Source organism: Symphodus melops (assembly GCF_947650265.1).
Source record: "Symphodus melops genome assembly, chromosome: 9".
NCBI lineage: Eukaryota > Metazoa > Chordata > Actinopteri > Labriformes > Labridae > Symphodus > Symphodus melops.
In genome coordinates this window covers 2,983,636-2,998,662 of record NC_136699.1, presented here as the reverse complement: position 1 = coordinate 2,998,662, position 15,027 = coordinate 2,983,636, and the positions used below count along the sequence as shown (strand labels likewise).

General features: G+C 41.3%; 1 protein-coding gene across 1 annotated transcript in view; it reads left to right on the top strand.

The window, feature by feature from the left end:
- Positions 1-15,027, top strand: part of LOC306828871 (LIM and calponin homology domains-containing protein 1-like) — a 72,283-nt gene that overhangs the window by 15,962 nt on the left and 41,294 nt on the right. The window contains exon 4 of the mRNA XM_079351598.1: positions 13,531-13,601. Coding sequence (XP_079207724.1) covers positions 13,531-13,601 — 71 coding nt within the window. The remainder of the gene's footprint in view (positions 1-13,530; positions 13,602-15,027) is intronic.

The following is a 15,027-nucleotide window of genomic DNA, read 5'->3' as shown; positions in this document are numbered from 1 at the left end:
AAAACTCCCTCAAGTCATTAGATAACTGAATTGTAGATGCTGAATGGAACGCGTAAAGGAAGGAACACCATCATTGTCATCATTAATGTCAGTAAGTGTTGGGCCTTTAGCTTTATCTTAAAGATGCAAAGATTCTCTGAAGATCGAATGAAGTCTGGAAGTTCCTTTCATTACGTCTTACTATATAATCTGTTGGTTTGGGACCTTTCACACTGTGGTGGCATCAGATGGCAGCTATAGTAAGCCTTTTATGCTGTGAACCTGTTTGCCTCCCAGTACCTCCACAGTACAGAAGAAGAACTATTTAAAGTTAAGTTAACAGTATTGGATGTCAGCTACCTGCACACAGCGCAGCCATTCACGTCAACCTGGACACATAAAGGAATCTAGAGCAAAGTAACAGATATCTGCCTTTGAGGAGTTTCGTTTGACCTAGATGTTCTTCTGAAGACACTCATCCGACTACTCTTATATTGGAGACCTGTGACTTTACGAGTAAACTGGGTTTGCATTTCAAGGAGGTTTTGCATTTCAAGGAAAAATACTATTTTAGAGTCACTTCACATCTGAGCTCATTAGCCATAGAAATAGAAATCTCCATTAAAAGGTTTAACATATTTAGCATTCCATTGTGGTAATTTTAACATGTGACAATATTACTAATATAGAACATTTAATTGAGGATTTACATGACCATGTAAAGAACAGTTGATTGTTTTTGTAAAGAGATGCTCAGTGAGATTCCTAGCATCTCTGTAACGATGCACACAGTACTCCTGCTCTCTTCTTCTTTGTCACTACATGGTGGTAAGCAAACAGCTTTCAGGTGTACCTCTGAGTGACGGCCGTCGTGGCCTCTTATGATCTTCCTTCTCTCTTCTTGTGTTGCAGGTTTTTGTAATTGGCATGGCTGTCTAATCCGCCAAACTGGGCCCAATGCTTCATCATAAAAGCTGCTACCTTAGCCTCCAGCTAACACATGCACAATACTTTTAACATAACACACTCACTTACACTCTACTGAATCTGACATCCAAACTTCATCTCTTTTGTAACTTCATTCACATTTTTGTAAATAAATCACTTTAATTACGAGCCATTCATTACAACCAGGCGCTGGTAAAAAAAAAAAAATAAAAAAAAATGTTTAAAAATATCTTTTTAAAATCATGTCAAAGTTTCAATTAAATGTTGTAAATTGTTTGTGTTTCTGGCTGTGTAAGAGGCTTTCCAGAGAGACATTGTTTTGTCACATAACGTCGCCATGACTGTTTGTTGCCTACAAGGAAATGTGTCCAGTGTTGTATTTACTTGCAAAATTAAATTGGCTGAAACTGCTCCAACCTCACCCCTATCCATATACACACTAACATGCATCTTTATTTAGTGGTATATATAGAATCACCTCGTAGCTAAAAACAGAAAAGTAATCAACATTAACCTGTTTCTAAACCTGCACCCTCTTTTATAACGGACCCCAGTCACAGTTTCTTAAGTAGTCTTTAACCCGGGTCCTTTTCCTTCTCTTTTACCCAGGATAACAGCCAAACCATCCTAACACCAAAAAACACTTTCCTTTCCATGTGGTTTCAACACCCCGCAAACCCAGGAAAATAATGGGGGGGAAACTTGGGAGGGAATGGGGGTGGGAGTAAGTAACAGCGAAGGGGGCCAGGAGTAAGGTTAATCCACAACCAAAACATTGTTCCATCATCTAATCAGGGTGGAAATGGGATGGACTGGCTGGAATACTAACATTTAGCTTAGGGCTAGGCCGTTTTAGTTGCAGGAAATTTGGCTTGTTTAATCAGAGGGGCTTATCAAGAGTGGAGGGTAACGGACGAGACTGGGCGTCGGAATTCAGACTCCTTAAGCTTTTAGGAAAACAAGTTTGGAAGCAAGCAGTCTCCTCTGCCTGAATACCAGATTTTAAAGTTTGACTGCAACAGATTACTGCGGATACGAATATGGCTTGTGCTTTAGCAAACCACATTTTAATATGAAATTTAAGAGACACAAACAACAAAAAACTGCCACGCTGTGCCACCACTGGCAGCCCAGCATGTTCCTATTCACAACCGTTTACAATACCATTGGACAGGACTGAGTGGAGGGCTGTCTGGCATTTGAATAGTTGCAGAGTGGTTAGTGTGCGGCACACTTGCTAAGCTGTTTCAGCCTCAGTGAGTATAAATCATGGGCAACAATATCATTGAGAGAATTATAAAGAGAGGAGCTGATAGTGTTGTAGTTGTTCTTTATTTGTTTCTATTATCTTATGAAAACCTCTGGTATGAAAATGTCTCACTTAATAAAATATAGTCCTTACAAAAGATAAAAACATGAATGCAGACAAACACTTCCTCTTATTGGTTTTAGAACCAAATAGTCTGACAACATGAGCTGGACCAGAAGAGTCTGGAAGGGGAACTGGCTCAGGGCTGCTAATCAGAAGGGTGGCAGTATTTTTCTTGGGAGGGATAAATGTTTTCAGTATCTGACATTGGCTGGAAGCAAAACAAATAAAACTGTCCAAGGACGAAGAGTTATTCTGTCAGCCAACAAGGTTTATAGTGGTTAGTTATGAGGTAAAACTTCCTATTTAAACACTTAAGAGACCCATCTTTACACTGAAATATTCAAGCTGGTTTGGCAAACTTTACACTTCTACTTCTTTGCTGCACTCAAAATAGACTATTCCTTATTGTCCTCTGTGTTACATAACACATTTTTATAATTCAGTAGAGCTGCCACAGCTCCACATGCTGAATGTTCAGCGGGAAGGATTTAAGAGAAATGCATCCAGTTTGTTGCACTTGTGCTTTCTCAAATAATGTTTAACGTGAAAGTGAGCTCAAAGACGTCTTACGTTTGAACTTAGTATGAAACTAACAGAGAAATCTAACTTCCTTTTTTTAAACCATCGAGAAGGACAAACCACTGATTTTGTTTCACAGCTTGAGCCTAAAGGAAGGCTGCTTAAAAATGATATTTTAGTTTAAGTACGGTGAACTTTGTATGACATACTTCATGGATTCTAAATGCTTTATTTATTTATTATTATTTATTTTTTACTGTAATGACCCCTGAGGGGAAATCAGGATGTTTACACTCTGGTGAACATGCAACAGGCTCATGCACAAACAAGATCCCATGAACCTGAACTCACAGAGAGAGCTCAGAGTGACGGAGCTGCCCCCGGCAGGCGCTCCAGAGCAGGTGGTGGGGGGTTGGTGCCTTGCTCAAGGGCACCCCGGCAGTGCTCAGGAAGTGGTCAGGCACCTCTCCAGCTATCAGACAAATTTCCATATTAGGCCTGCACCGGGAGTCGAACACTCCAGTTCCAGACCTGAGCTATAGATAGATGATATTTTATTGATCCCAAGCTACTGCCGCCCCATTCATAGATTTCTTGTCTAAAAAACAGAAACTCATAAACTCATTTTTCAGACAACACTCAAGTAATGTTGAGAAATGTTTACTTTGCTACCGAACAGGATTTTCTTCTGAGCTTACAGCTTGCATAGCTCTGCATTGACAGCGTGTGTTAAACCCTCCTTGACATCCACAGACACTTTGTGTTTGGAGTCTGACTGATGCTGGATGGTTAGGAATGTAAGTATAGTGAAAGAGGACCTCTTAAAGGTGATTCTCAACATACGTGAATGACGTGTGTCACCAGCAAATTAGCAGCAGATTCTTCAATAGTTAGCATGCTTTGTTCGATCTTTTTCCATCCCTTGTGTTTTTTTATCTCTCTGATTTGTATTTTGACCTTTTGAATTTGTCACATGGTGCCCATCTCTCTGGAGAAGTGTTTGATTAATCGCTCTGAGACGCCAGAGTTGAGCCAACTTTGGAAACTTTTCCCACTCCAGGTTCCCTCACACGTCTTTTTGAATTACTGTCACAGAGAGTTTGCTTGACTGTGAAGGCAGCACTGTGCACGGGCTGCACATTTTCTTCTAATCATGAGCAGGTGATGGATTGTTGAGCTCGTGGGTGTGTTTGTCTGCAGCAGTTGACGGGAAGAAATGGTTGGTATCAAACTTGAAACAAAGGTGTTATCTTAAACAGTGTTAGCGTTAGGATAAGTGTACTTTCCAAGACCAGAGCACTGACTGTACAGACACATTACTCGAATGCCGTGCTCTTAAAAACAACTTCAACGACACATTTTTTGGCAGTTTTAGGCCTCCAGGCCTCAAGTGGTGTTTCAGGTCAGTTTCTGTTCATATGATTAAGTTAAAAACCAGTTGGATGATATGTGTTAAAACATGTCCCTTACATCATACAGCTACATGGCAGAAGAAAATGGCATGTCTCTTGGATGCTGTCATCCCTTGGATTTAATATTTCACTGAGTGACTAGACCTGTTTATGTACAGTATCTTTTATTGTGCTTCCATTAAAAACCATAAATGCTTTAAATGTCCTTTTTAAACCTGGACGGTGATGCCTCCCTCTCTACCACTGACTCTTCACCTGCTGCGCCTTTAGCACACACTGTCTTTCTCTTTATGGAAATCCTTACATGACACACGATGAAGTAAAGCTTCACAGCTTGAGTCACAGTTAAAGCGACTCGCTTGGCTAACGGACGTCAATCAGGTGGTTTTGAACCAGGAAAAGTGACTGTGTGATATTCTGGTACGAGTCGTGAACGGTCCTCCGTGATGACACACATTGATGTCTGTCGACCGACACTTTGATGTGTGCGAGTCAAAACAACACGAGACAGAAGAAGTCGATCACATTATCTTGGACACAGGTGTAGAGCGTTATGAATCTGCTCTGCAGAGAAATTATTACAAATGTATTCATGTTTTATTTATATATTTGCAATGCAATTTATGATAGACCCCCCCCCCCCCCCCCCCCCCCCCCCATATGGTCCAAACTTCCAGGTGGTCTCCAGATTTACAGTGCGAAGACAAGCAACAGACGGACATTCATTCACAGCTCATCATTTCACCGTGACAGACAGTGGGCCGGTCTCCAGAGAGGAAGGTGAGACATTGGAAACAGCTCCACTGGTAGAAAATGTGTTCCTGCTGGATGGTGCGGCTGACAGATTAGGAGTCTCTGGAGTCCTTTAATCTCTTCCAGTTTTTCAATTTAGTATTCATTATTTTGAGTTATTTCAAAGTTAGTGACATCATATAAGGTTTGCTGACGAGGTCTTTGCTAATACATGAATTTTCTCCTTTATTTGGTTAAACTGAAAAGTGTAGATACTTAGAATTAGTAAAAATAGATCTTTAATAAGCATGTTAGTTATTACAGGGGGGGTGAATAAACTGTCACCAAAACGAGCAGGTGTCCAGACAGCATCTGGCCCAGGCGTTCTCACAGGGAGGGTGCATGAGGCCTTCAAACATTTAAGAATAAGAATCATTTTTTATTGACGAGTACATTTACATAGGTAAGGAATTTGTCTTGGTGAATTGGTGCAAAAAACATTTAAAATAAGGCTTTCCCATTAGCATAATAATACATACAAACAGTTTTTCATGAGGGGGTGTAAAGCTGACAAGTTTGAGAACCCCTGGCCGAGCCAATCAGAATCAAGTACCCTAATCATTTCATTGCCATGGATATAGTATGGATGGGAGTGAGGTTGGTTGGAGCAGTTTCAGTCAATTTTGCAAACAAATATAATATTAGTAATGCTGTTGAGGCACGGATTAGTCAATGTACCAACACTTTCTCATGGCCTGTCAAGACTCTGCTAAAGAGACTGACGTGTAAACAAAAGGAGCTTCTGATCAGAAGATTGCTGCTGAAATATGAGTAATCAGGGTTTTTGTTTGTTTTCCCACGGCTGATGACTCTCACAGGATCAGACGTTTGTGCTCTTCTCACTAAAACATAATAACCCAGTTAGATGTGTTTGTGTTTCAAATACATGAACACATTCACTCAGCTGCTCACTCTTCAAGAGGTGTGTTGAAAAGTTGCTCTTGTGGCGAAACATGTACATAAAATGTAATCAGTCGATCTGACTGTTGCTTACTTAACTTCTAATGCCTTAAACAATGTTCGGTTTAACAGTCCAGTACTCTTCTGTTGAGCTGCTTATAAGCTCGGAGGGATTTCTCTGGAGCAGACCTCTTATTTACATATTCCCTCCCTACAAATCAACTTGATTCATCGCTGCTTGCAGCGTGTGGTTGGCATGTGTGAATGGTAAACACATTGTGGGAATCCAGAACAAAGCTCTTTCATAGCGTCTCTGCGTTAGAGACTGATGTGTTTATCTGTCATTTGAATACTTTTTGATGGAACGTTTGATCCCTTGTTCTGACAGTGGTCATTTTTCTAGATCTTCAGGGTGGTCGATCTCGATTATCAACATCAAGTTAGAGATTATAAAACATATATTAAATCAGATTGAGCTTAAATAACTTACTGTCAGCAAATCAGACTTTAGCCGCTGCGGTCCAACTCAAGGATTGGACTGTTGCGGTCCAGTGCTGATTCCACCGTCTAATACCGGGCCAATCATGCTCTATTAACTGTCATTACTTGTGATGATTCCTGTATTATAACAGTCTCTTGTTCTTTGTCTCTGGCCTGTGCTGTGGCTCCAGATTGATGGAGCGGCTTCTTCAGAGCGGTCTGTGTTAGCTCCAGCCAAAAGTTTGGAGCCATCTGTAAACACATGCTGACACCAAATGTGACCTTCTTTAGCAGCATTGATTGGTGATTGAGCATATTTTGTGTTGCTGGCCTGATGTGTGTGTCAGCAGTGTATCACAAGTCAAAGCTGACTTTTATCTAGCTTTAGACTGTGTCTGTATTTTTCTGTTTCGTCCACTGGCGTCACTGTCTTCACACAGTCTGACAGACTGAGCAGCGTGATTGGAGTGACTTAGTGGTGTATATGCCACGCAGGATTTACGAGCATGGCCCAAAATTAGCTCAAATCTTATAAAACCAATTCTAATTAAAAGAAAAGGTCATGATGCTAAAAGTTACTCCAGAAAAAGAAGAAGATGCCGCAGCTCTTTTTTTTTTTTTTTGCAGGAACAGTTTGGCCTTGGATGCATGAAGTATAAGACCGTGTACTTTCTGACAGGAAAGTTAGAGTTAGAGTTAGAAACAGAATTACAACTCCTTTTTTTCTTTTTTTTTTTAAATGATAGCACTCTGTGATCATATTTTTGATTTCATTTTGAATAAAACAAGCTGCTTGACTGTCAGAGTTGACTCCCAGCGTCTCTCGTCTGTCGTCTTCCTCTGGGCCATTTGGAAAGAAGTGACAGAAAATGTTCGTTTTATCCAAGTACAACACTATGATGAATCATATGTCAGCTGCTTGGAATAGTTCCCAGTTTTTCCCAAACGTTTTGGCCCGTGACCTCCAAAACAAGGTGCGAGAAACTAACGTTGCTCTTAGACGGGCAAACGTATACAATCAAATATAATGCAGCAATTATATGTTATATTCATAATACGCTCCATTTATATATATTTTTTGATATATCCTATAACTGGAGCCAGAACTGTTTGGATTTGTTGTTTTATAAAGAGTCAAACAATGAATCCCAATATTCTTCTGTGTGTTGAATAAAGGAGAAACTGTAATTCCTTTTTTTCAACACCGTCTCTGCTCTTTGTCATCGATTGCCCCAAGGGATCTTCTGGAGAAAGTATGTAAAACTTTCTTTTTCTTCATCCCTTCATGTTATACTGCACGACCACACAGTTAATGTACCAGCATGGCAGCGCAGACTGCTCATGGTCACAACAGGGGCTCCCTGCGGTGGTGGCAGCTCATGAAAAGGTCCCGATGATTGACTGTAGGCTGATGCCTCTCCTGGCCTTTGGCTGAACTTGTTGAAGCTCTTGAGTAGAGGGGACCCCCAGCCAGATGGTCTCATCCTGTAAGAAAGGTCAGATGTTACCCAGTTGTTTGTCTTGCCCGAAGGAGACATTCTGTGTCTTTTTTATTATAATTTAAACTTTGCAGTTGTGTCATACACGAGAGACTTTAGGCTCTCTAACTGTAAACAGACTTGTTTTATTGTTCAGTCTGTTGTTTGCATGCTTAATGTTTTTGCCATGTTGTTTTTGTACTGCTAATCAGCACCGGGAACACTTACAGATGAGGCTCCTGCCAAATTGAATCAAATGGATAAAAGGCTGAAGGCCACAAGTTTATATGTGTTCTTGGAGCTGGACGCCGAGTGTTGTGTCCTGACTGTGTGATTCAGTCAGGATTATGCAACGCACTTAACACAACATCCTGCAGCCAAAGCCTTTTGACTACAGAGCAGGGGTGTGACTGTAAAGTAAAGCAGGCGTGTGGGTCAGGAGCACATGTCTCTGTTTATGTTTCACCAGCCCTCGAGCTAACAGCTGTCAACTTTTAAAGCAGCCCATCGCACTTCGCCTCCAGGCATTGAAGTAAGTGCTGTTTTACTTACTGTCAGTCACGGAAACTGGCCCGTCTCCAGCCTTGACTTATTAGTTGTTAATTGGGCTTAATGTTGGGCTTCTGGAATGATTGCAGTGAAGTAGATCTGTTGTCTTTGAATGGCCCTCAGGCTGGAGGGAGCGTAGTGTAGATAAGCTGCCGACGTAATGACACACAGTCGTACATTCATCACTGACAGTTCGGCTGTTTGGTTCAGTTAAAGCGCAGGATCTTTTTTTTTTTTTCTTGATGCTGTTCAAAAGAAGTTTCTAGATTGACTTTAGTTCATTCCCAGACAGATGAGAAGCGAATGTCTCCCTTAACCAGCTACAACACCAATATCCAGATTCTGGACTTGTTGAAGAAGTCTTTTGTCTCTATAGTGACGCTTCATCTCTCAAAGCACGACAGCAATGTGTCCCTTCTTCTTCAAAGCAACAAATAGTTTCACACACTGCCGCTCGCTCAGGGAAACAGGAAACTACGTTTTCTTTTGCAAAGCTCAACCATGCATTTCTAAACCAATAGGATAATCATCCGCTCTGTGTGCTAAAGTGACAGTGGCCTCTGATTTGAACATGAATCCATGTGCTCGACTTTGGTCCCACTTGAAAGGTTTCCAAATGGGAAGGAAGTGAAAAGGATTGGGTTAGATAAAAATAAAAAAAAACAGAAAGCAAAGCATCTTTGTTTGATTGTTTGAGAAACAATAAAGGCAGCATTCCAGTGAAAATAACAGAGGCGACACATTCCTCCTCTTAATTGAGTCCCCTCACATGACCCCGTCCTGCTGCGGTTTCATAAACTCTGTTCACATCCAGCAGTTTCCAGCATTTTAAGTGTGCATCATTCAGTGGTTTGTAGTCCCCTTCACTTTTTTAAAAAGTTTTTTGTCTTTGATCAAAAAACATCAGTCCTGAGGGAGAAATGCATTTTTATAATTTTATCGATGTATATCCTAGTTTTGCATAGTTTTAGGTGTATACTGTTAGATTTTCTTCTCCTGAGATGGAGACCTTATTTCAGTTCAGCCAGTCAAAGCTCTCAGACAGTAGTGTACTGGCTTGGCCTTAGGGCTGGGCCACATATCTCCATATTGTGAAGCTAAATGGCGATAATCAATATATGAAATAATCAAGTCAAAGTAAGTTCCAAGAGTAATCCACGTGCGCCAAACGCCGACTGTGTTATAAACGGCTGCACAATAAAAAAACAATAAAATATGAATGATCATAGGTGAAGTGTTAGCTCTACAGGAGACACACATCTGAATGCAACATAGACGATATAGATAAACGGTATCGTAAAAAGTCGATGACAAAGCCTCCCACACTCAAACAGTGCACTGCTGAAGTCACTTTACAGGATAGAAAGCTAATGACATGCTCAGCTGCAGCACATTAAACAGCATGTAAGCCTCTTTGCAAATGTCACTCCGATTCTGCTTTCGGATTCTGTAGTGCTGCGATGAACACACGGACCGAAAGGATTATTGAATTTCATCCCATTTGGACGTCGGTTTAAATTCCGCCGAGAGCATCCTTCATAGCAGGTTTGAGTTTTGTTTTGTTTTTGGAGTCAGGAGCAGTCATACATTAGTCTGGGTGGTCTTCTGGGTGTTATTTCGTAGCTCCTTGACTTGATCACACGCAGATGGGGGTCTCTGACTCAGCATTTAAAGACCACTTTGAGGGACGTTTAAATGCTTTTCAGACTACCGAGTCTTTAACCTACAACAAGCAACACTTCCATGTGGAAGGAATATGGCACTTAAATGTTTATAGCGGTGTTACTGTAGCTATAACTCAGGAGGCGTACAGTACATTAGAAGCCAGCCAGCATGTCATGCTTCCCACCCACCAGCAGATCTGCTCATTGTGTCTTCGGTTACAGTCGAGTAGATCCTGTGCGTGTTTGTGTAACCTCTCCGCTCGGGCATATGCTCTCAGACAAACACGGATTCTGTGTTCGAAGTTGCACTAACGTGTGTGTGTGTGTGTGTGTTACACTAAACGCTCCCTCTGTTCTGTCTCACTCTTCAGCTCTGGATGACACTTGTGGAAGCAGCACATGTTCATGAATCAAGGTCCTCAGCAGCTCTGCAGTCATGGCCCAAACTGAGCTTGAAGGATAATGAGAAAAACTGAATCCCTGCTGTTTTCTGCGGTTCAGACCTTTGTCATAGCCAGGGGAGAAATGAGCAATTTATGTTCATGTGCAAGAGCTCATAAGGACGGAAAATGAACTGACCTCACCTTTCAGACGCTGATGGAGTTTTTAGCCGATGAGAGGCCCATAACGCTCCTTTTGATCCGTCTGTTCACCCTCAGACTCGTCTGTGTTTCCAATCGGATCCTTTCATTTATACAGCAGACATATTAAAGCTATATGCTTTAATAATATGCATGAGAATCCTTTTTTTAATATTTCTTGACTTTAAAGATAGTAGCCGTTACGTTTCTGGCGCTTAGTTGAATCTTTTTGAAGGTGGTGAGTGATACAGTAATCTCTCCATGTGAAGGTGGTGTGACTCTTTAATCTCCCAGCGCACTCTCACACACACACTGGTAAGGTTAACCAAGAGCTGACCTACTTATTAAAGACAGTTCTGTAACTCTGGGCACACAAGGTCAACCCTTGAAAAACCAACATAAGTTTGTTTGTTTCGTACGAGGAGCCAAAAGCTTTCCAAAAGTGCAATATGTTAAAGGAGTAAAAGAAGGTTTTGTATTAAAGATGACACATTTTTAGCAGGCTGAGTATACGAGCATGCATGTGACACATTTATTAAGGATCTTCTAAATCAAGGTCAGTCACCCAGCTGCAGATATAAAAGTATCTAGGCCATTTCATCTTAAATGGGATCAGACCATAAAATGTCTTTCAACAGAAGCAGGGATGTTGTTCTCCAAGGTGCAACACCTGGGATCTCCATTTATCACGATGTGACCTCAACTGAATGCAACACACACAAGCATCGAACTTACACAATAAGATCAACACAAATCAATGCATTTCCATCAAGTGACTAAGCTAACCCGAACCCAGGTGATTCACTTTTGAATTTCAGCCTTTAATGGAGAAAATAATAAATCATTGATTGACACCTATTTATGTGCAGTTAAAGCAGCAGCGTGTGCATCGTCGGAAAACATGAAGGTAACACCATTGCAAGACTGAAGAAAAGAGATGGAGCCACAAACAGTCACCTGTCGTGTTCTTCACTGAACGTGCAGCTACGTGGTTGGTTCACATGCTGTAACAGAGCTGCTTCGTGAGGGTCCCATGTTAAGAGATGTGATAAAACAAGGTTTCGTCATTAGCTGGATGTATGATTCATTGTCACTTAACTACTCTTCAGGTTGGATTAAACTTTCTGATTTACATGTTTCCATTTGTTTCGGGCAGATCTGGAGAATCAATTAATCTCATTGATTAAGTGAAACCTCGATGGACGGAGCCAAAGAGGTTTGTCTGGCCAACTTTAGCCTGATGTCACACGATGCCCATCGAGGGAGACAGGCTATTTCTGTAAAGGGAGGAAAAGCGCTTTAAAAACATCAGGCTGTCTGTGTTAACACGCTACCTTCACTATTAACACTAAGTCCTTGAAAGAATTGAGGATATTTTTTTTTCCACCTTTAGTGTGATGAGAAAAGTGATTTCACACCCATCTGTTGCTTCCAAAGCATGAAGTCTTCAAACGAGAGGTACAGCTATCACAGCCCCATTTAGCCCCGTCATGTTTTCTATGAGCTTTTTATTCATATTAAGAATAGACAAAACCTGTTAATCCTGCAGATAGTAGACATTTTGTTCACTTTGGACGCTAACATTGTTTTTTTGAATTGTGGTCATGTTTGTTTTGAGGGGGACCAAAGCAGTGAAAATAAATAGCAAAGTACATTTTGTCTCCAGAGCTCGTCTGTTTACTGTAATCATTGAAAATGTGTTTTTGGAGACCAAATGTTGAAACAGTGAGGCAGATTTTTATTTATTTTTTTGGCTGCAATCATCACTTTTGTGCTGTCAACACACCGAGCCACACATTGCCCTGTTTAGTGTCCTCAAAGTCCTGCTGCACTACTGAAGAATACTGGGGGAAGTCTCTGCCGCTCTCTTTTCTCCTACTGTCTGTCTTCATCTGTCACTCAGTCGAACTCGCTGCCACAACCTCCCAGCAGCAGAAATGAGGCCTGGTGTTGTCCTACGCTGACATACAGCAGAGCACTTCTTTTGTATCAGGTCCAGGCTCCCAGACGAGCCAAGAAGCTGACAGAAACACACACCCAGGCCAGACACCCTACATATCCACACTTTTTTTTCCACAGCTGTGCAAATAAATGTGAAAGAAAGTTTCAGGAAATTTAATCTTGTAAGGGTTTTGGCTTCCAAACTAGCAGTCTCCCCCCCACCCCCCTCCCCCCTTTTTATGGCTAAATCTGGCAGTGTTTGTGAGAATAATTTTATGTAGGCTTGATCCCTAAAAGTCCTAAAAACAATAGATTTTGTGGAGTGGGAAGCAATTATTTCACTGTTTGCACTTGGGCTGTTTGTGTTTGTTTACTTGGAACTTTATATTTGTAAGTTCATCTTTTTACTGCAAACGAGTGTGTCTTTGTGCAGCCAGTGTGTTGCAACAAGTAAGAAGCGTTTGCATGTGTTGCAGAATGGCATGCATGCCGGATGATGCACCGTAGTCATGCAGATTCATGCAAAGAGCCAGCTTCCCCTCCCCAGAGGATCTCAGTTACTATTACCCAATAAATCCCCTGTCACAACACATTAGCCTGCCAGAGCCATTTGGTGGGGATGATTGCGGCTTATGTCAAGCTTGTTAGTGTTTAGCTCTGTTAACCAGAGGGACCTGATGTATGGCCGGCAGCTCTTTGTGCGCCGCTCCGCACCGTTCCAGGGATTTACTGTGGAGGAAATACGTGAAAGGAGTGTTGATAAAGGCTGTTGGACGTGACGTGTCCAGACTTCAGATTCAAACTTGACTTGATTTTTTTTTTTTAAGGTTCTGTCTTCCTAGGGTTTTTTTTTCTTCTCTTGGCCCCGTCTTGTCTTCTTGTTTTGCTAACTCACTGATTTCTCTCTCACCGCAGGCTGTGACGGGACGCTGCTTTGGTGACAAAGACTTCAGAGGCGGTTTGGAGAATGGGATTCTTCTATGCGAGTAAGTTTCAACTACATTTGAATTTGTATCCAACTGTCTTGACTTTTAAATCGCTTACTCGCCCTCTCTAAACTTTTATCCTGCTGCTCTTACTTTTCTTTTCCAGGGCTGCATCGATATAAATCCATCATTAAAAGTTTTGGCAACAAATCTTTGATCAGCAATTTGTTGTTGTTGTTGGATTATAACATCACTCGCCGTGGCGTAGAGCTGTTTCCATCACATTCAAACAGTTGAGTTTTGCATAGCGCTCGGTCAGCTTTTTTCAATGTGCTGTATTTAATGAATACTTGCATGAAAGGTCAAAATGTTATGATTCACAAAAATCTGAGAGGAAATGTTGAACTGTTTTTCCACGACGAAGATGATGTATTAGTGAGCTAAAAAATAGATCTGTAATCATAAAGCCTATGACAAAACATGTTTTGTTTGCAGTTACCAGGCTAAATAAGATTAATTCAATTAAAAAATAAAACTATACTACAGTTTGAAACAATACCGACCATCGCATCGATCTTTAAATGAACAAGAACTAATTGGAAGGTCATTAGTGATCAGACTGTTGCAGCTCTGCGGTCCAGTGATCAGACAGACTGTCGTCCACTGGGACACTTGATCTCTCGTCTGTTGGCTCACAATTAGTGCTGAAAGAGACCCAAAACACAGACGGACACTTTCTCTTTCTCTCGTCCACATTCCTCAGTGCCAAGTTCACTTACACAAAGTCCAATGTTTAGACCGTCTTTATTGTGAATACAGACATCGTTTCCAATTTAACGGGCTCCCTGCTGGCTTTGGAATTTCTCGACTCCTGTTCAGACATTTGAAGATGTGCTGTAGAAGCACTCGAGACCGCCCCGGGCATCAAGAGTAAATTGTGACCTCGAGAATCAAAGTCGAATCAAATTGTGAGAAACCCTCAGAGTAGTCTTCCTCTTTCATCTGACAAACAACGCTTCAGAGTGTACACACTCTCGCTTCAGGAAGATGTATTTCAGTTGCTCATTTTGTTTGTTTCTTATTGTGTCTGTTTAAAATCCTGGAAAGCCGTCTCCTTTTTCATGTTGTTCCAACTTCCTCTTGATGTCAGAACAAGTCTTCCTGCAAAACACTAACAAAAAAAAATCTGGTTACAGGTTTTGAATGCTTTCAATCACTGGCACAATGGGATTGTTGGCAAATCATTTAAGACAAAAACTCAGGAGTAAACAAACAATGGGAAGGAAAATAATGTTTGAGTCAAAATAATCCAAAGCAGACTGCGACATTGTTCTCATTCCAGGCCGTTATTCTTCAGCGTATCCATTGCTCACTGTCTCCACCTACACAGACTGCATGCAGCACTGAGAGCGTTCTTCTCCTGAGGTCGTTGAAAGTTATTCTGGGAAACATGCAGTACAGCAGGAAGTCTCAAACAGAAGGTGAA